General features: G+C 41.4%; 1 protein-coding gene across 22 annotated transcripts in view; it reads left to right on the forward strand.

The window, feature by feature from the left end:
* The window catches only part of ABLIM1 (actin binding LIM protein 1), a 328,315-nt gene that overhangs the window by 299,422 nt on the left and 8,324 nt on the right, over nucleotides 1–20,569 (forward strand). For 6 of the 22 annotated variants that reach the window (XM_036828267.1, XM_036828263.1, XM_036828269.1 and 3 more), the window contains 7 exons: nucleotides 8,187–8,291; nucleotides 9,995–10,042; nucleotides 13,057–13,203; nucleotides 15,643–15,734; nucleotides 16,925–17,036; nucleotides 19,117–19,181; nucleotides 19,822–19,882. In XM_036828267.1, the coding sequence (XP_036684162.1) occupies nucleotides 8,187–8,291; nucleotides 9,995–10,042; nucleotides 13,057–13,203; nucleotides 15,643–15,734; nucleotides 16,925–17,036; nucleotides 19,117–19,181; nucleotides 19,822–19,882 (630 nt within the window). The remainder of the gene's footprint in view (nucleotides 1–8,186; nucleotides 8,292–9,994; nucleotides 10,043–13,056; nucleotides 13,204–15,642; nucleotides 15,735–16,924; nucleotides 17,037–19,116; nucleotides 19,182–19,821; nucleotides 19,883–20,569) is intronic. The other 16 variants (XM_036828284.1, XM_036828275.1, XM_036828280.1 and 13 more) reach the window with 5 other exon arrangements.

Here is a 20,569-nt window from a genome sequence, read left to right on the forward strand (position 1 = left end):
GGTCTTCGTTTCTGTGCAAGGGCTTTCTCTAGTTGCAGCAAGCGGGGGCCACTCTTCATCGCGGTGCGCGGGCCTCTCACTATCGCGGCCTCTCTTGTTGCGGAGCACAAGCTCCAGATGCGCAGGCTCAGTAGTTGTGGCTCACGGGCCCAGTTGCTCCTTGGCATGTGGGATCTTCCCAGACCAGGGCTCGAACCCGTGTCCCCTGCATTGGCAGGCAGATTCTCAACCACTGCGCCACCAGGGAAGCCCAGGAAATATGTTTGAGAACCTAAGATTTGTTATCTACTGCTTAAGAAAAATATATATTATTATTTTGTTTTTCTCTGGTCAAAAGCAAAATATAATATATATCTGGGGAATCTTCCTGGTTTCCATACGTGTTATGGCTCAGCAAAACACGACGGTATTCAGCAACAAGGGTTCCAAAGTTGTCTTAATGGTGATAAGCCACTTAACCACGTAACAATATTAAAATGTTTGGACGGTATGAAAGATCTATGGCAACGTAACTTAAATTTCTCTCCTTGAGACAACCCTTAGAGTAATGTTCCTTTGACCTGTCCTGATTTCTGCATGATGGAGAAGAGGGACTTTGCCTTCTGTTTTCTGTTACTGCCCATTTCTGCCCTTCCCTCTATGCCGTTCCCATTGTTCTCATTGTCTGTTATGTTTCCGTAGCCATTCTCAATCGAGCCAACAGCCCCAAATTTAAAATAAGTAGGAGCCATAATTTAAAATAAGTAGGAGCTCCCAGAGGATGCTAACTTTTTCCGTAGTCTTGATTTGAACCAAATTAACCAAAGAAAATAGCTTAAGGAGGGAGTAGCAGGCAAGCACAGATGTTGTCGTGGGTCTTAAGACAGACCTAAGGGATTCTAACCCCGATTTCCAAGAGCTCACATCTCTAACACTTTCTCAAGCAGCCTAAATGTTGTGCTCTTTGACTGAATTTCCTTGGCAGTCATTTTACAAGCATGCGATTTTAGCATTTTCTGTGCTGTAAAAATAACATTGCTGACAAGCTTGTTTGAAGACACGTACCGTTTGCCACTAGCAAAGAAATTTTTCAGCAGGTGCAGCACTTTCTAAAATTCTTGACAGATTATTTAAAATTATTACTGCTAATTAGTATTTGGGGAGGAAAGACTTTTATTATTTAGATGTCAAGATGATACTTTAGAGAATGTCTATAAAACCATAAGAAATTATTGAAAAAAACTTCAGAGATGTATTTTAAAGAGACTTTAATATAGAAGCCCTTGGCCAAATTAAGATTTTTGTTTCTTTGTTTCTAATATGCAAGGGAAAATGCATTTTTTAATTCATTAAAATGTAAACTGCCTTGTTCGGTTATTATATATTTCATCTTTCAGAAAGCCACTTTGTGTAGGAAGAAAAATGTCATGTACCCTATAAAGTTATACAGAGTTATACAAATAACACATCACAAAATATCAAGACTCAATACCTCGTGCGTGTGCACAGCCTTATGGCGAGATGGGCACCCATGTGGACACTGGAGTCCCGGCTTTGAATATTATCTCTGTCACATGCTAGCTATGGGACCTTGGATTGTAGACTTAACCTTTTGAGTGCCACTTGCCTCATCTATGAAACCTCTCCTAGGGTATTGGGGTGTGTGAGGTTGTCAACTGAAAAAACAAAAATGCACAACGTGAGAGCTGTGAGTTAAATTTTATTTGGGGCAAAATGAGGACTATAGCCCGGGAGATAGCTCTGAGAAACTGCTCCAGAGAGGTAAGGGGAAGGTCAGTAGATGTGTGATTTTGGTGCAGGGGGAGTACATGCAATCAGGCACATATTTTTTGCAGAAGGATTGTGCTAGTCACGAGGAGCAGACGTCACCATGAAGGATTTTAGTGCTTTTCTAGATACGAGGAGATGCAAGAATTGGGCTCATAAAATCTTCTCCTGAAAGTGTCTGACTATCTGAAGACCTGTCCTGTCAGTTTTTCCCAGAGCACAGAGGGCCTCATTCCTGATCTCCACCCTGAACTCCTTTCAGGGGGTGCCGAAGGTCAGCCGCTGCTGCGGCTCATGATTTCATCCTTATAGAGGTAGATGGCAAGTGCCAATTTGTAGTTGGCAAGGTGAAATGCCCTGGTGTGTAGTGAGCGCTCAACTCTGGTCCCTCTGTGATTTCCCCCTCGGCATGGTGCTCTTAGAGCACTTCCGGTTGCATCAATCCATCACTCTTCACAGCGTCCCTATGAAGTAAAGTAGCAGGGGGCAGCCATGGGGGTGGATGAAGAGTTGAAGCCCTGGTTAAGTGACCCGGCCAAGGACTCACAGCTAGGAAGTGGCAACACCAGGACTAGATAAACCCCAAGCCTTCCCATCCCTCATTCCTATGAGGGGGCTGTGTTTCGGTCTAAATGCTATACACGAAGTATAATTTTTAAAGCAAACTTTTATTCTCCATCTCTTTTTAACTAGAAAATTGCATTCTTACGGAGGCCAAGACAAACAGCTACTTTCAGGCATTTAAACTACAAAATTAACTTTTCAACAGAAATACCAGGTGGTTAGGAAAATTACAGTACTTCAGTGTGCCTAAATGGTGCTTTATTAAAAATGTAGATATACAATCTTTTCTTTTTTCAGTCTGAATTCGAAGTACACAGTCAAATAGTATAGGTTTAAATTATAGAAAGCAATAGTTTGTTACTTCGAGCTTACGCTTAAAAAATATCTAATGGTCTCTCTCCCATTTTCTTTTTACTGGATATATGCCTACAGTTGGTTCAGATGAAATAGTTTATATACTTCAGATACAAAATATAATGTACATAACAGTATATGCTTAGTTTTAAAATCAGCTTTTTGCTAAACTACAAAATCAATCATGCAGAATTTGTATATTAAAGATATTGCTTTAAAAGCCTAGTTTAGTTGAATAGCTAAATACGGATTCTGCAAAGAATTACGTCTTAGTTATTTTGAAAAACATGTATCCATTTACATGAAAGTCCTCTCCAGCCCCGGGGGAACGTATGGCCATTAGAGAAACACATCTAAGATATCTTTAAAGGAGCAAAGTCTCCCAGGGTTTTCCATGGCTCTTCATTTGAGCATTCACTCTTTATCTTGGAGCTTGTTTTGCAATCTCAGGGAAATTATTTTTAAAACAAATGTAAGCCAAGGAGCTTGAGGACCCCAGGGTAGGATGTCCATCTCAGGAAGGTGTGGCTGAAAGCAGGGGTCCCCTAGCCCCTCTGGCAGCCAGAAGCCCACCTCCCATTGCCCAAGTCCAATTCTTGGCCCTTATTTCAGACGCATGTGGCCCAGGCCCCCAGGGTCCACGGAGCTGAGGACACCTGCATGGGTGTAGAGCTGAGATGCACATCACCAGCTTTCTCTCTATCTCATTGGCTTCCCCATCCATTTTCTGTAATGCCCATCTTGTTTTCCATTGTGTTTTTTATTTCTGTTCTCTGACCTTCCTTGCAGCTTCATTCTATATCAGTATATCATTGTTGGGCCATTTGGACAAGTGCATGCCTATTTGGAAAAACTATTTTCACCTTGTTTTGGGCTTTGTGCCATGTTTGCAGAGTTTCTCTTCCTTTCCCTTTGAAATACTGTTAGACATTACCTTCTGTGTCCATGAATCAGATTTGCAAACAGGAGGGCTACATATATTAAGTCTCTTTGAAAGAAATCTTCCTTGTTTTGCCATAGATATGAGTTGCTATGATGCAAATATGTATTTGACACTTGCTGAAGGAAACCGTAACGTTTATTGAAGCTTTAGACAAGGACCAGTAATCTTGAAACTCTGTCATGACCTTCTAGATGCTACCAACTTTAAGGTCCCCTCAGAATTTATATTTTGGAACATAAGCACTTAGAGGCCAGAAGCTAAGTGGTGCCAGCCGTTTCCCAGAGCAGACACAAGCATTGCCATTTACATTGACTTGTCTTAGAATTTGTCACTGACGCTCTCATGGTGGCGAAAAGAAGAATAAAAGTAGGACAGAGCGTTTGAATTTAAGTACAGTGGGAATCCTTCCAGTGAATGATCTCCCGAGGACTGAAAAATTGGCCTATTGGGCTGACTTGGAAGGAGTTAAAAATGAAGACCAAGAAATGTATATCTATATATACAGTAGCTTCTCCCCCCAGTAGCTAAGATCACTAACAACTTAGATGAACCAATGCAAGGACTTATTTAAAGGAACAAAATGGCTATGAGTGTGATATATACAATGTTATATGATATATACACTATTATATTATTTTTAAACAATGTCCACTCCAGGCTGATAGATGATGATGACGATGACGATGACGATGACGATGACACCTTCCGTATATGATATTTCATCTGATGGCTTATACATCACTTTGCCTGAGTAATGAACTAAGCACGAAAATAACCTTTTAGGGCCTTCATCAGTTATTTCCATCCAGGATAGAGGGAAACGTTTTATCACTTAAAGAAAGGGTGTTTAACTTAGAAAAGGCCTCATCTTGAGAATTTTTTTGTTAATGCCAAAATTTTTAATGCCTTTCGCATTTCAAGGACTAAGAATTTGGTACCTAGCAACATTATGTACTCTGAGACCTTTAACCCAACGAGCCGTTGTGATGTGTAGAAATCATACTATGCAGGATCACTTAGATGGGTGTGTTGCTGGGTAGCTGTCTACCTAGTGTTTTTAAATGTCGCATGGGAGATTTTAAATGATTATAGAGTTAAATCTACTTACAAAGACTTGAACATACTAGCATTTTTTCTAGCCACTAGAAAGGTCGGTGGTTGCCGAAGATATGCTGCTAAGTAAAAAACTCTGCCCAACTGGAGACAGCATTCAACCAGAATACACCCTTTGGGAATTCAGACAGTCGTTCCATAGCCTTTGAGAGCCGTCAACCATGGAAGTGATGGGTTTCTACTGCCACTGGGCAGCAGAGCATCTTAATGATAGAATACTTGGGCAAATGCTAATTCTAATGACCTTAAACCTTGATGTCCCATATATGCAGCTATTTTTGTGTGTGCGTGACCCTGGCTAGTAACTATCAGAACAAATTTAATCGAGTTTCATCTGATTGGATATTATAACCAAAACCTGTGAGGACATTCCCCTCCCCCGAAAATCTGACGTTCTACAAGTACAGGAAGGTTAGAGGTGCAGGATTAAGGGCAGGGAGTAGTGTGGTTTCAAAGCAGTAGCACCAGTGTTCAAGATATGCAGGGTCTTCAAAAAAAAAAAAAAACTCAAATAAAGCAAGAAAGTTGAGTCTCTCTAGAACTTCCTTTGAGAATAGCCCACAAGAATTATTCTGTTTTTAAATTATGGATTACTCTTGTGAATAATTTCTAATGTTTGTAGGAGTAAAGAATTCTTCTGAAGTGAAACAATTAAATTGGGGTTATTAAGGATCAACTCTAGGGAAAGCTATTTTAAAAAAAAAAAAAAAAGGTACTATTGTGATCCCACTGCTGTGTCCTAGCATCCGGCTGCCTATAATTAAGAGAAAGATGATGGTTGATACTGCAGTGGTGCTCACTAAATTAGGTTATTCATTGCTGTAGAATTAATTAGTTGGCCTACTTCAGTCATTCATTCACAGACATTTATTAAGCACTTAGTCGTGACCAGGCACTGTGTTGAACACACAGAGGTAAATGAGATCTAGTTCTGATTCAGCCTTAGGTTTAAAGCAGGATTTTCTTCTAAACATAAACTGTATTCTTCCTTCCCCTGCTTGCCTCTACCTGTGTTTTTTATATTTTTATATTATATTTCAGACATGAGCTGCCTATTTCTCTTTAGGAGAGTGATAGTAAATGAGGTGAGTTTCTCTTTAAATGAGCTTTTTAATAGATCAGTGGTTGTAGGTGAAGCTTCATAATTTTTAGGAGCTAATATCTCACTTTAGTAAAGTCAGCATTATAATATATTGGGAGCTAGATGCTAAACTGACTCTTGAAACAAAAAAAGAAAAAAGGACAAAAGTTTTAGAACATGATAACCAAAAACCTGGACTCTAAATTTGAGACAGTAACAAATTCAGATCTCATATTCGGAATATCTTACTGCCCATTTGGTACAGATCTGTGCTCTGGTTATCTAAAACTATACATATCAAAAAATTAAAACTCTATTGAACATGTTATTGTGAGACTCCAGCAATTGACATCTTTCATGAATTGCTGGCCAGATTTAGAACAGTTTGATTTACTTGAAGAAATTGGCTCTTGTACACCTAAAACTAATATAATGTTGTATGTCAGTTATATCTCAATTAAAAAAAAAAATTTAAGACAAAGTAAAAAAAAAAAAGAGAGAGAGAAAACAATTGACTCCTGCTCTATTTTCTGAAGATCTATGATTTATTTAAAATTGTTAGCCTTAACTGATAGATAAATTGGACTTTATCAATATTTAAAACTTTTATGCTTAATGGGGCTTCCCTGGTGGCGCAGTGGTTGAGAATCTGCCTGCTAATGCAGGGGACACGGGTTCGAGCCCTGGTCTGGGAGGATCCCACATGCCGCGGAGCAACTGGGCCCGTGAGCCACAACTACTGAGCCTGCGCGTCTGGAGCCTGTGCTCCGCAACAAGAGAGGCCGCGATAGTGAGAGGCCCGCGCACCGCGATGAAGAGTGGCCCCCGCTCGCCGCAACTGGAGAAAGCCCTAGCACAGAAACGAAGACCCAACATAGCAATTAATCAATCAATCAATAAATCAATTAAAAAAAAAACTTTTGTGCTTCAAAGGACACTATCAAGAAAGTAAAAGACAACCGCAAAATGGGAGAAAATGTTTGCAAATCATATGTCTGATAAGAAACTTGTTATCCAGAATATGTAAAGAACCCTTACAACTCAATCATAAAAGTAATTACCTTACTAATTCATTAACTTTTGATAGTCCTATATCTTCTGGTGTATTCTTGCATGGATGTTCCCTCAGTCGTGGGGAAGGAGGACAGTAGGGTAAGAGCTGATCTCTTTCCAATTTTGCACAAGTCTCAGTTCACCCTGCAGTTCTCATCAGAGGGAGTGATGGTGGCTATGGGGGGGTCCTCAAGGCTTTTGCAGCCAAGGCCAGCAGCACATTCCAGGCGCTTCCCCACTCCCCCCTCCAAGAACGCCGTGCTGCCCAGCCGCAGAGGCCCATCCTGTTGCTCCCACACACCGGGGCCCTTCCTTCCCCGTGATGTTCCAGCTCCCTAGAATCTGGACCTTCTCACCCCTCCGGCCACCCATCCACCTGGTGAGCTTACCCTTCAATGACCAACTCAATTCTAGCATCTTTCCGTAGCCTTTCTGAAAAATCAGTGGCACCTTCATGTGAGTGCCATAGAATTTTTCACATACGCCCGAGTAAGCACTTATGTGGTATTACGTGTACTTGTTGCTTATAAGTCTGTCTCCTTAGGTAGACCCTGAGCCCCGTGCAGCTACGCACCACATCTCATTCACCTACTTAGCCTCAATCGAAGCGCACTGCCCAGCCATAGTAGATGCTCAGTAAATGTCTCACTGATGGAATTTTTAGACTGGGTAGAGCCTCTTTTAAGAGAAAGGTGGAGAGAAGTATAAGTGGTCCCAAGGTACCTGGAAGAAAGGGGTCTGACTCTACTGTGTGTATTTCAAAGTGAAGCAACAGAAACATAGGCTGCAATGAAGGCACTTTGCGTTGCTCAGAGGAAGGACCACACAGGTTCCCAGACTCAGCCTTCCGTTCAGAGAAATCGATTCTGATTGCCAGCCTCTGCCATTATGCCTGGAAGTGATTGTTTTGGGGTTTGCATATCCCACCCCTTTACATGCTTGGGTTGTAACCATCTGACGACTGACCCTGAATCATTAGCAAGTGACTTTCCGTTCTTCTTAATGTACTTTCCATCTAATCAGTTTGCTGCCAGCTCACAGCCTTCAGCCGCATGCCATTGGAATGATGCACCTTACCGCTCACTGCTTTTAACCTAGTTCCACTTGAACTCAAATCTCTCTTTTGGAAAATGCAACCTTATACCAGTCACCTTTGTGAGCCAAGTTGATGAACTGAGTTTGTTTCTTTGGTTCCTCCTTTTTGATGTACCTCCTTCCGGTTTGTTCGTTTTGAATTTTTATTATGCTTGCTTTGTTTTCTTTCTTGCTCTCCCTTCTCTCATTTTGTTTTCTCCATTCTTCTCATTGGAGGCAATGAACCATCCAGCGGCCGGAACTCCCCTCTCCCTTATCGGCCAGACAGCCGCCCTGTCACTCCAACTTACGCTCAGGCCCCTAAACATTTCCATGTTCCAGGTAGGAGCTGACATGGTCTGTGTCTTGGCGTCCTGTCGCCGTGTAGAATGTAGGCTTGTCACCTCTGTCTCGTCTCCATTTCTCATGCTCTTTTAATTGCGGTGCTCACAGTCGACAAACCCTAAATTGCAGGATCTGACCTAGAGGGCCTTTCAAAAGCTTTGTATGTGAGATGCCAGGATTGTATTGAAGGTTTACGTTTTCTCTAAAATTTTTGAAGGGGGTTGGGAGGCAGAGGGTGAAGGAATAAAGGTTAAGTTGCTTTGTTTTGTCTTGTTTTGACAAAAATTTTAATTTTACCCTTATATTAGTACCTTCTAAGATACCACTCTGTGATTTAGTGTCATTGTCTAACACAATGGCAATCTAGTTATCTTCTCATCCTGAAGACTGAACCTCAGCGTTCTTGAGAGTACTTTTATTTTATCTGTTTGTCTCCAGTGTGGAGATTCTTTCTGTGGACTTTTCAGAGAGCTGAAAAATTGGGTCATTTGGAGGGTCTTTCTGCAGTGTGTAATTAACTAACCACCTCCATAGCCCACAAAGACATCTTGCAATTTAGGCTTGGTGCTATAAGCTTTGCTGTCATGGTACAAATAGTAATTTGCCATCAGGAACTGGAAAAATCAGAACCCATCAGTATCTTAATATTTAGGGTCAGCTCACAATCTTTGTGAAGGCAAGATTGGCCATCAGAAGTCATGATATTATTTTTCCATCAGAAGTACATTGTTTTGCTTCTTTTAGCTACTGAAAGTGGTTTAATAAATTACCCGTTATGTTAATGTTGGCATACATGTTTGGAATCTGTAGTAGTTTTTCTCTTTTGCATTCCAAACTTACCTAGAAGTTTGAACAGAGGAAAGTTCAATGGGGTTCATACCATTGAGATAGGACTGCCTTTAAAATATATATATAAATGAAGTTTCATCGAACCTTGAAAATCAGTGTTGTACGTTTGCAACTTTTTTCATGAAGAATGCCCAACCAGGACCCAGTGCCCAAGATTCTGGGGAAACCTTTTGAAACCTCCTGAGTATTTGCAGTCAAAGTTTAATGGTTGCATAATCAAATGGGGTTCTATATAAATATATGAATAATATTTGGCATCTCTTTACTTTTCCTTTCTTTTGTAAAATTTGGCCTATACACACTAGGATTTTGTCAAACATCCTGTCCATACATCAGACTAGCCTCGCACCTAAAAATTGTTTCTATGTTTTACAAAAATATACTCTTACTTTCACTACATCGCTTTCCACTGTTCCACTCATTAGTTGAAAAGTAAATTGAGCCACTGGTCTCTACTGGGAGCTCAATTTCGAGACAGTAGCAATTTGGGGATCTTCCCCAAACTGGTTATGTCTTCCTCACCATCACAGTATCTGCACTGCTTGCGTTTCTTCCTGTTTTAACCCCACTTTTAGTGAAGTGTATATTTGAAATAAATGGCTCATGAGTGAATGACATCTCTCTATATCCTAAGATGTATTACAAAGGATTCCATGTCACATGTCTATAGTAATTCACTCATTCCTGTAATTTCTTCTTCCAGTAACCTCAATCTTTGTAATACAAAAGTTAACCTTCTGGGTTATTTTTGTTGGAGAATCTTCAGTTTGGTTTGCCTCTTGGTTGATCTGTTTTTCCCATCGGTGGATGGCTCCCCATAATCACACACCTTTTGCTTTTCATTTCCACAGATCAAGGGATCAACATTTACCGAAAACCACCCATCTACAAACAGCATGGTAAAACCCGCTTTCCTCCGCGTAGCTTTTAAGTAGCAACGTCAGCTGAACTCTTCGCTGTCCTCTGAAAGGCTTACCTGCTGCTGCTTTTGAGAATCAAACTGGGGCGTCCAGTGTATTATGCCTTTATGGTCTCCTATGATGCAAATATTGTGAAGTCGGTTTTCCTAGATAGAGAACACTTAGCTTGATTAGGAAACTCCTAGCTTATTTCTGAGCCCATCAAACCATGTATCATTTCACTCATAGAGAAGGAAAGGTACGGTCACACAGTAATTCACAAACTCCCTAACAAGACTTTTTTGGGGGGCCATCAAATAATTTAACCAACCTCTCTGATAATTTTGATGAGCTTGCAATTAGTTTAACTAATTAAAACTAGTGAAGGCTAGCTACCTAAAAATTAATTTGACCAAGGGAATTCCCTGGCGTTCCAGTGGTTAGGACTCTGTGCTTCCATTGCAGGGGGCACAGGTTCGATCTCTGGTCAGGGAACTAAGATACCACAAGCCACGTGGCCAAAAAAAAATTAATTTGACCAAGCCTCCATCAGCCTGACTGTCCAGTTCCCCAGTTTCTGATGGGGCATGCAGATGTCTGCACCCTGTGGTAGAGGGGATGGGACTCACGCTGAGACAGAGGCCCTAGCCTTGATCCCAGCTCTTCACCTAAATGGTTCTGTGATATCAGAGACATAACCTCTGTCCCTCAGTTTCTCGTCTGCAAAAACCAGTACATTAGGCCAGCTTGTCTCTGAAATTCCTGCAAACTAAGAACCACTGATGTGGATTTATAACTGTGTTTTCCTTTTCTGGGAATATAGAATTTTTAAACCCAGGAAATCATATTACTCTTTGTAAATCACATTTCCCTCCAACATTATTAGGTCTCTATAGATTCAGCTGCTATAAATCTCTGTGAATGGGTAGAAAGCCAAGACTGGTCTCCAGGTGATTTCAGAAAATTATACACAAATTGTGACTGGAAATTTGAAGGCTGCCTTTAGAATCCAGTTGACATTAATGAGTCCTAAAGGCTTAGGATGACATGAAAAGCAAATAAAGTTGAAAATGCAAAAAGGAAAAAAATTTCAGGCCAACATTCTAGGGGAAAAAGAATGTATGTATTGTAATGGTTCTAGAACTATGATTTTTTTTCTTCATCTGTGTTTTTTTTTTTTTTTTGAGTTTACACCATGTGCTTGCTTTTTTAAGTTTCTTAACCTTGTTTTTGTTTGCTTTTTTTATGGTTTAATGTCTTCTCACCCACTCATTAACATGTGAATGTTTACTGACTTCACCAATTCTAATGCGTAAGTACTGTTTGAAGTCTGGCTTTTAAAAAAAAATTTTTTTTAATTTAAGAATAAGATTCCCAGTTTGATTTATCAGTTTAGAGACTTTTTTTTTTAAATACTGAAATCTCTAAGATCCTGCCTCTCCAAATAAAAATAATCAAATAATTAAGATTTAAAAAGATAGGATAATGTTAGGTTATTTATTTGGAAGAGATTAGTTTGCTTCTTTTTGTGAAATTGACTTTGACTTTACTCTTTACTTTCTTTCAGTCTCTTGTAATTAAGAGTAGCACAACCAGAGCGGTACATCCCAAAGGACATTCTGCAAAAGAGCAGTTCTCTGTGATAGAAATAGATGTCATACCAAAAACTGGTGTCTATGCCCTGTGCATTTGGAAAATGCTAGACTTAAATAAAGTCACACTTCTTAGTCTTTAATATGCTAACACATATTGTCCTTCTTTAAGAAGAGGATATAGTGTGCAGTGTTTTCCAAGCTGATTTTATCTTTTATTCTCATGAGGTTAGAAATTCAGAAAAACACTGTTCCATGCCTGGCTGAGAATTTACCCCTTATTATTATGTAGGGCGACCTCAGTCAAGTTACTGAAGCAAATTGAGACCCAGAAATTTACTTTAAAAATGTGGAATTGGAGATGAAAATTCAAAAAGTTACTTCCAGATTTAAAAATCTATGAGCCCAGGGATGGGGGCAAATTTTATCTATAGCATTATAAATATGTTGTGAAATGTTTAGTAACATCCCAGGTCAGCTTGCAAAATTAGCCAGAATCAGGGACTGACCATTTAACCTGGTTTGTTTTGCTCCATTTCTGTGATTCCATCTGGGGCTCTAAGCCAATGACTCCACCATAAGCATAGCCATTAAGAACTCTGGGAACTAATGCTGCTCCTAGTCTGGCTTTTGTGGTTTTAAAGCTGGATGAGTCATTTGTATATGCAGCCCCTTGAACAAAACAACGAGTGGGTATGGCAAACCCAAGTCTCAAGGCTAAATTCCTGCAAGCTGACAGTGGATTTTCCTGCTGCCATTTCACCTAGGAATCAAGGACACATATACAGTATGCAAGGATTGAAATGAACCGGACCAATATTTTTGTGGCTAAGAAGCCACAAAAATTCAAAGCCAACCAGCTCTCTTATGATTAACACCTACAGTCAAATGACAATGTCATGCTTTTCACTTACCTCTTTAATTTCAAATTAACTAGATTAAAATTTCTAATTGCTCTAGAATTGTCCAGTGGAACTTTCCATGATGATGGAAATGTTCTATAATTATGCTGTCCAATACAGTAGCCGCTAACCACGTGTAGGTATGGATCACATAAAATGTGGCTAGTGCTACTGAGGAACTGAATTTTAATTTTATTAATCATTTGTTTTATTTAATTGTATTAATTTAAATGTAAATAGCCACATGTAGCTCGAGCTAGTATTGGACAGCACAGCTCTGGAACAAGATTTTTCAGATGTAGAACAGATGTAGAATGAAGCTTTGCTTCTGGCAGAACGTAAGGAAGATGAGTCGAGTTGTCACTAAGATCTGTTAGTGACTGGGTGATTGATAGTGGTGATAAACAGCTCTCTGGAGTTCACACTTTTTGCCAGAGCACGAGAAAACTATGTAAGAGGATTGATTGTACTACCATGGCCTTACAGACGGATAGCTAAGCTGCCCCTGATTCCCATCCAGATGCAGCTGCCTTGGCAGCCCAGAGCAAGTCTTCAGAAGACATCATCAAGTTTTCCAAGTTCCCAGCAGCCCAGGCTCCAGACCCCAGCGAGATACCAAAGATTGACACGGACCACTGGCCTGGTCCCCCCTCACTTGCCGCCATAGGTATGCAACTGTAGCAGCTAAGCCAAATGGACAAATTGCTAGGAGATCTCAAAATGCAGTGCTTAAAAATATGCAAGGAAATGTGTCCTAGTGTAAAAATTTTTTAAGAAAAGTATGACCAAGAGTTAGAACAGTGAAAAGAACTAAGGTAGTATTAACGTGTGTGCAAAATGCTTCAAAAACCCAACCACCGGAGCCTTGTGCTAACCAAACCCAGTGAGGTGCAGAACTGGTCTAAAACAGGTGTTTTGTGTGGACTCTCAGTTATTACTGTAAAGTCAGTAACTCTTTTGAATATAGTTGAATCAAAGCCTCCTGCCAAGAACTTCGTTCTATATAGTTAGAGCATAGTGGGTGGATTTACTGAGTGTCCACAGAAGTGTGATTTCTTTGAATTAAGTTTGTTTTAGACGATTTCTGGGTTGTAATTACAATTCTCTTAACAACCAATCTTAACACTGAAGCTCTTTCATTTTTCTCACCTGATCATGTTCTCCATTACTAAGGAAGGGCTGTTACAGAGTAACAAGTGTTCTGGAATATTACTCATGTAAAGTTACGTGATTTCACATCTGTCATTTCCATGACTTCTGTGCTAAAATGTCACATTTGAGCTGTTTCATTCTTTGCTTTGAACCACACATTTATGCTTTAGAACTGTGTCTGTGTCTTTACTGTTTTGTCATTAGTGAAATCACTTGGCCCTAAAAAATGGTATTAGCAAACTCAGAAGCTAGTACTGAAAATTTAGTGAGTCAGCTTTCCAAAGATATGACTATCTTATCACATTTCTGTTGACAACCTAAAAGGCCTTCAATTTTCCAAAATTCCCAAATTTTCTTCATCCTGCTGTTTTTAGCCAAGTTATTTTTGGAATAACTTTTACAAGCAATAGAAGTGGATTTTAAAGCAATTGATATCTATAGAAGTAGTTGAAGGAAAAATCTATTATACCTCCTGGGTTCCTTATTCACAAGTATTCTATACATTATGTTGACTTAAGATGTATCTAGTTCTTGAAAACTTATGTCTATTCATTTTTGTTAGTGTAGATTAAAGAGAGAAAATTCACGTTGATATTCATGATTTTAGAAACTAAGACTCAGTCGTCAGCTTTTTTTTTCTGCTGGTCCACGTCCTTCAGGCAGTTCTTGGGGCCGCTGAGGTTCCTAGTTCAGTCGTGTTGCATAGCAGGGACATTAAACAGCTAAACTTTGGGGGAGAATTAATATTTTGTTGTTACCAACTGTCATCACTAAATGGTTTGAGGTTCCAAAATGAAGAAAGCTTCTGGTCCATTAATCCAACTGATCAAACCCTGAAGGTATTAGTTAGAGTTTATTTTGATTAGATTAACAGGCTTTCCTATCTCCTCCCACAGCTAAATTAGTCCAAGCCACTTAGGAAAAGCGATAATTATCTTAATTTTCCAGCCATTCAGACAGATTCCTCCTTTCCCCTCCATCTCCCCTTTTTCAGGAGGCTTAAAAATTGTATGTGATCTGCTCTATTATACTGAAATAAGTAACTTTTTAGCTGCATTAACCCTTTTTATTGGCCCATTAGTATAAAACTCTTTTGTGACCATTTTCCGAAAGATTGAGAGCAAGGAAACATTAGAGACCCATCCCTTCAAAGAAAAATAAAGCATGCTTCTTTTTCTTTTTTTTAAAAATTATTTATTTATTTGGTTGCACTGGGTCTTAGTTACAGCAGGTGGGCTCCTTAGTTGTGGCTTGAGAGCTTCTTAGTTGTGGCTTGCTGCCTCCTTAGTTGCGATACATGGGCTCCTTAGTTGTGGCATGCAAGCTCTTAGTTGTGGCATGCATGTGGGATCTAGTTCCCCGACCAGGGATCGAACCTGGGCCCCCTGCATTGGGAGCATGGAGTCTTAACCACTGAAGCATGCTTCTTAATGAATTTATTGGAGGTAGAAGGCAGGGTGATGGTGTGGTGCCAAACCTAAATATTCAGAAAAAGAAAACAAGATTTTTAAATTCGTCACAAGAGAGTGACTATCTTACCTATTTGATGGTATCTAGATGAATTTGGCTTCCTCTCTATTTGAACAATGACCTCAGGGACATCAAAATAATAACCGTAGATGCCCCTCCCACCTACTATGGAAGCTCTGACCAGTGGCCAGTGGGATGACTTAGACCCAATCATAATGGCAAACCGAGTTCTAATTGAGCAGATCAGATTGTTGGGAGGCATGCCTTACTGAATCACATTTTGGACTGGCTTGTCGAACGGGGCCCGTTGTCTCAAGAAACCAGCTGAATTGGTGGCAGGCTCTTTTCTCCCATGTGTTGCTCACGAATGTTGAAGACCGCTGCTGACTTTGCCCGCCTGACGCATTGAGCACAGGTGGACCAGTCCCTTGAGATCCCCTTGCTGTGGGGCTAATGTGAGAGGTTGTCTTTGCTGTGGACTTAGGAGCTGACATGAGACGCAGATCTAGCGGCAGAGAGGAAGATGACGAGGAGCTTCTGAGACGCCGGCAGCTGCAAGAGGAGCAATTAATGAAGGTTTGTCCTGAAACGACTTTGCTGCAGTCTTCAGTTCTGTTGATCCATGTTATTGAACGATTACCGTGGACGAGCCACCAAGATGAGCAGGAGGTAGTCCCAGCCCTCAGGGGCTTACTGTCCAGTAGGAGAGACAAGATGGGCATCTGGTGACTGTAATAAGGCAGAATACTTAGCGGGTTCTGGAAGAGGTGACCTGGAGGTCAGAGAGACACGGAATGTTTGGGCCTTTTCGAGGAGAGCAAGACTCTGTGTGGGGTGTGTGCGTGTGGTGCATGTGTTGAAAGGATGCTGAAAGGCCAGGTAAAGCCAAAGTGCACTCCGAGGTGGTACAACACCTTCCTTCCCTCACGCAGGCTCTGCTGAAGGATTTCCCTTGGGACAGAGCCTTTCTCCAAGTCTTTCCTCAGGACTCATAGGACCTTGTGTGTATATCTGGGCCAAGAGAGAGGGGATAAAATGGACTGTCACTAAGATATGCTCATTATACCCTCTGTCTCTATCTTAGGCCCACAGCATCCCAGAAGGCCTGGGGTTGAGGGAGCCGAGAAATGATAAACTCCTACCAATAAGGGTCATTTTCCAAAGATACTTAATCATATGGGGAATGCACGTGGTACTAGTTATATAAGGATACAAAGTTACATTTATTATGTGTTCCCAGTTTTGTATATTATGTGCATAGAAAAATACTGGATAGATATAGATCAGAATGTAAATGGTGGTTATCTCTGAGTAGTGGATTATGGGCTATTCTTTCCTTCTGGATTTTCTAAAATCTGTACAATGAGCATGCATTATTTTTTTCCCTGCTTTTAAACAGATCAGTGTAATTTATCTTTAAAGGCTACTATCCCCAGTCTTCCCTTCCTACATCAAAAATCTGTACATACTCACACATTGCCCTCCTGAGTCTACCTGCTGGTGCTTTGCGGGGAGGGCAAAGGAGGGAGAACATTCTTCTGATGTGGAGCCTGGTTTAGGGCAACAGAGCCTTGACATTGAAGGGACTATGGTGGGTTCAAGGTCCAAAACCTGGCTGACCTTTTGGGGAGCCACCAGGCTCTGGGACAATGTGCCTCAGCCCTCTCCAGAGTCAGGAACTTCTTGCAGGATCTCCTAAAAAGAAACTGCAGTTCCCTAAAAGTAATTGCGGGCTTCGCTTTCATTTTTCTTTTCTCTGTGAATAGCTCAACTCGGGCCTGGGCCAGCTGATACTGAAAGAAGAGATGGAGAAGGAGAGGGAGAGCCGGGAGAGGTCCTCCCTGGCCGCCGGGCGCTATGATTCTTCCATCAACTCAGGTGAGCAGCAGACCCACCGCCTTCCCTGAGCCAGGAGCTGGCCATCTGCCTGCAAGGAGCCTATTTTGACGGTTCCAGGAGAGGCAGGGTGGTTTCTGGTGGAATCTGCAGAGTGTTCCATAGGAAAGGAAGTGTAGGAATCCTATGTCATGTCAACTTAGCTTAAGAGCCTGCCACGGCTCTTCCTTAAATGTGTGTTTCCTTCCTGTTGGAAATAGGGGGAGCCCTTGGAGGGTCTCAAGAACCAAGAGGCGTCAGTTCCCTTGTACTGGGTCTACCTTCTAGAACGTACATCTCAGAGGGAAGCAGCAAAAAGAAAATCCTCATAGAGAACAGAATGCTTTTTATAATTTTTTTTTTTTTGATGTGGTTGCGCTGTGGGACATTAGTTCCCCAACGAGGGACTGAACGCGTGCCCCCTGCAGTGGAAGCACAGAGTCTTAACCACTGGACCGCCAGGGAAGTCCAAGAACAGAATGCTTTTTAACTGTAGAGAGCATGAACAATTTTTTCAAAGTATTATGACTTTAGTATATTCAGTATAAGAGCTGAGGGCTAACAGTGCTGTTGCTGATGCTTTTTTTTTTTTTAAAGAAATTCACGTTCTTTCTTTCTTTCTTTCTTTCTTTCTTTATTTATTTATTTATTTATGACTGTGTTGAGTCTTCGTTTCTGTGCGAGGGCTTTCTCTAGTTCCGGCAAGTGGGGACCACTCTTCATCGCGGTGCGCGGGCCTCTCACCATCGCGGCCTCTCTTGTTGCGGAGCACAGGCTCCAGACGCGCAGGCTCAGTAATTGTGGCTCACGGGCCCAGTTGCTCCGTGGCATGTGGGATCTTCCCAGACCAGGGCTCGAACCCGTGTCCCCTGCATTGGCAGGCAGATTCTCAACCACTGCGCCACCAGGGAAGCCCGATGCTTTTGAAAGAGATTACTTATATACTGGGCTGAAATAGTCTTTCGGTATATTTTCCCCTGCTTATACTTGTCATAAGCCTGTTCTCTTTTAACCCACAAGATATCTTCTCACATGCTGTGAACTAGTGCATAATTTTCTCTCCTGAGGATTCCTTTAAACATGTGTTTAGTGTTTCCTATGCAAACACTTCTGCTAAACATTATTTCATTTAATCTTCACAACATACCAATGAAGTAGATGATATTATGATTATTATCATCTTCTCCATTTTGTAGATCAGGAGACAAGTAAAGGGAAGTTTAAGTAACTTACCCAATGTCACATTGCTGATAACTACCAAAACTAAGGTTTAGGAGTCCAAGTATTATAACCCCAGAGCCCACACCCTTAACCGGAATGCCCTGCTCCTTCTCATAGATGTGTCACTGGCATTGATCCTGGATTAGGTAGTTTAGTAATCTTTAGAGTTCCTTCCAATTCTGCAATTCTGTTGTATAAGAGTAAATAGCGCTGTATCTACACGGGTCAAGAAATGAAGACTTAACAAGATGGAATACCATGCCCGAAGATGCAGAGGTGTTAAGTTGCAGAGCCAAAATTCAAGCCCAGGTCTACTCCCTCCAAAGCCCAGCAGCTTATGAGGTGTCCACGCTGTTGATCAATGGGATACCCTATCCCAAGCCTCCCAGGCGTCCAACTGTGCTTGGCCAGTAGATCCTGGTAACTTAAGTGTAGGCCTCCAGATCAGTTATCGCTGCCATACCAACTGGGGCTTGGGCCTGTGTATCCCAGTAGCCCTGGGTTTAGATCATTGCTTGGATCTTTACAAGCTGAGCAGCCGTGGGCAAGATACTTAACTTTCTATTAGCCCCTATTTCTTCTCCTGTAAAATGGAAATACTACCATCATTATTAGGATTGTGTTGAGGATTCAGAGATGCCAAACACTTCTTCCTTCCCCACCCCTCCTCGAAAATTTCACTGCCCACCCATTCCCTGCATCACCCACATATGGTGGCATTTTGTGAACATTTGAGCCCAATATTTGGATTTTTTTTTTTCTGAATCTTCTATTCTGTAGGGTAGAAGATACACTGCCAACTTCATGAAAGAATTGGACTTCTGGTTCCTAACAGTTACTTTTTTATCTTTCTCTTATTCAGCTTCACATGCTCTATCATCGAAAACCTCATCTCTCCCAGGCTATGGGAAAAACGGACTTCACCGGGTGAGATTTCTCAATTACTCGTTTCTGAGTCTCTTCCCTCTTGAGTCCTGGTTGAAGTGCTGATGTATTGTCAGAATACACCTGACAATATGATCTCAGTGTTGGATATAATGAAAATTGTAATCACCCTGCTCTCCTGGTAAATCACTTTGAGTTACAGGCAAAATAAGATATTTCTACTGAGAGAAAGAGAAATTGACTTTAGATAAAAGAATAGCCTGTATAAGCTTATGGGAAGACTAGATTAATTGTGTGGCAAATATTTCTACAATCAAGCAAAAAGTAATTACTGGAGCCATTATCTCTGCTGTTAAAAGGTACAGGAAAGTTTATTACAACCTCCCTCCCCACAAAGCATGGAACCAAGTGTAACTGTGTAGCTGTGGTGTGGAAAACTGTGTTTTTATTTATCAGCAAGGGATACTTGCTTGCCAAGGACCTGCTGAGCAGTAGCATAGGATATACCACAAAACACAGGTATTTCATAGAAGAAGAACTACGTAGGAAAAATAATAGGGGTCCAGGAATTCAGCTTGGGAGGAATTCTTAGGATTTTGTAAATCCTATCTTCCTTTTCACCTGACTCCAAAACGAGTACTGTGGAGCAGATTTTCTAATGGTGTGTTTTTCTTCATTTCAGCCTGTTTCTACAGACTTTGCTCAGTACAACAGCTATGGGGATGTCAGCGGGGGAGTGCGAGGTGAGGCCCCTGCGGCCAGCTGTTGGCTGACCAAGGGGGAGAAGGGGCTCTGCTGTCACAGGCATGTTGGCTGGGCTCAGGCTGTGTCACATCCTACGGTCAGATCACATCTGTCCTCTGAGCCATCCGGGCATTCATTAAAATCCCAGAGGATCTCTCCTGATGTGAGACCACAAGAAGCGAATTTGTAGGAGGGAATTCATTGCTCCTACTATGTGCTGAGCACTAATTAGATCCCTGGAAGTATCGTGATAAGCAAGACATGGGCCTACCTTCAAAATGCATGTGGCTACAGATGCACTGGTGTGCAAGGCAGAAATAGAGACACAGATGTAGAGAACAAATGTATGGACACCAAGGGGGGAAAGCGGGGGGCGGGCAGGGCTGGGATGAACTGGGAGATTGGGATTGACATATATACACTAATATGTATAAAACAGATAACTAATAAAAAATGCATGTGACAGAGACAGAAAGAGAGAGAGAAACTCTGTGAGATAAATGCTATGGTCGGAGATGCAGAGAGAAGGGAGAAACACCTTCAGGGTGTCAGCTTCCCCAGGGAAGGGTGTTTAAACTGATAACTAAAACCAGAGAGGCGTCTTCCAGCTTCCGCGAGCAGCCAGGCCGCGTGCGCAGAGACCCGGAGCCGGGGGAGCGTGGCTTGTTGGGGAATGTTTGGAGAAT

Source organism: Balaenoptera musculus, chromosome 16, assembly GCF_009873245.2.
Source record: "Balaenoptera musculus isolate JJ_BM4_2016_0621 chromosome 16, mBalMus1.pri.v3, whole genome shotgun sequence".
Taxonomy (NCBI): Eukaryota; Metazoa; Chordata; class Mammalia; order Artiodactyla; family Balaenopteridae; genus Balaenoptera; species Balaenoptera musculus.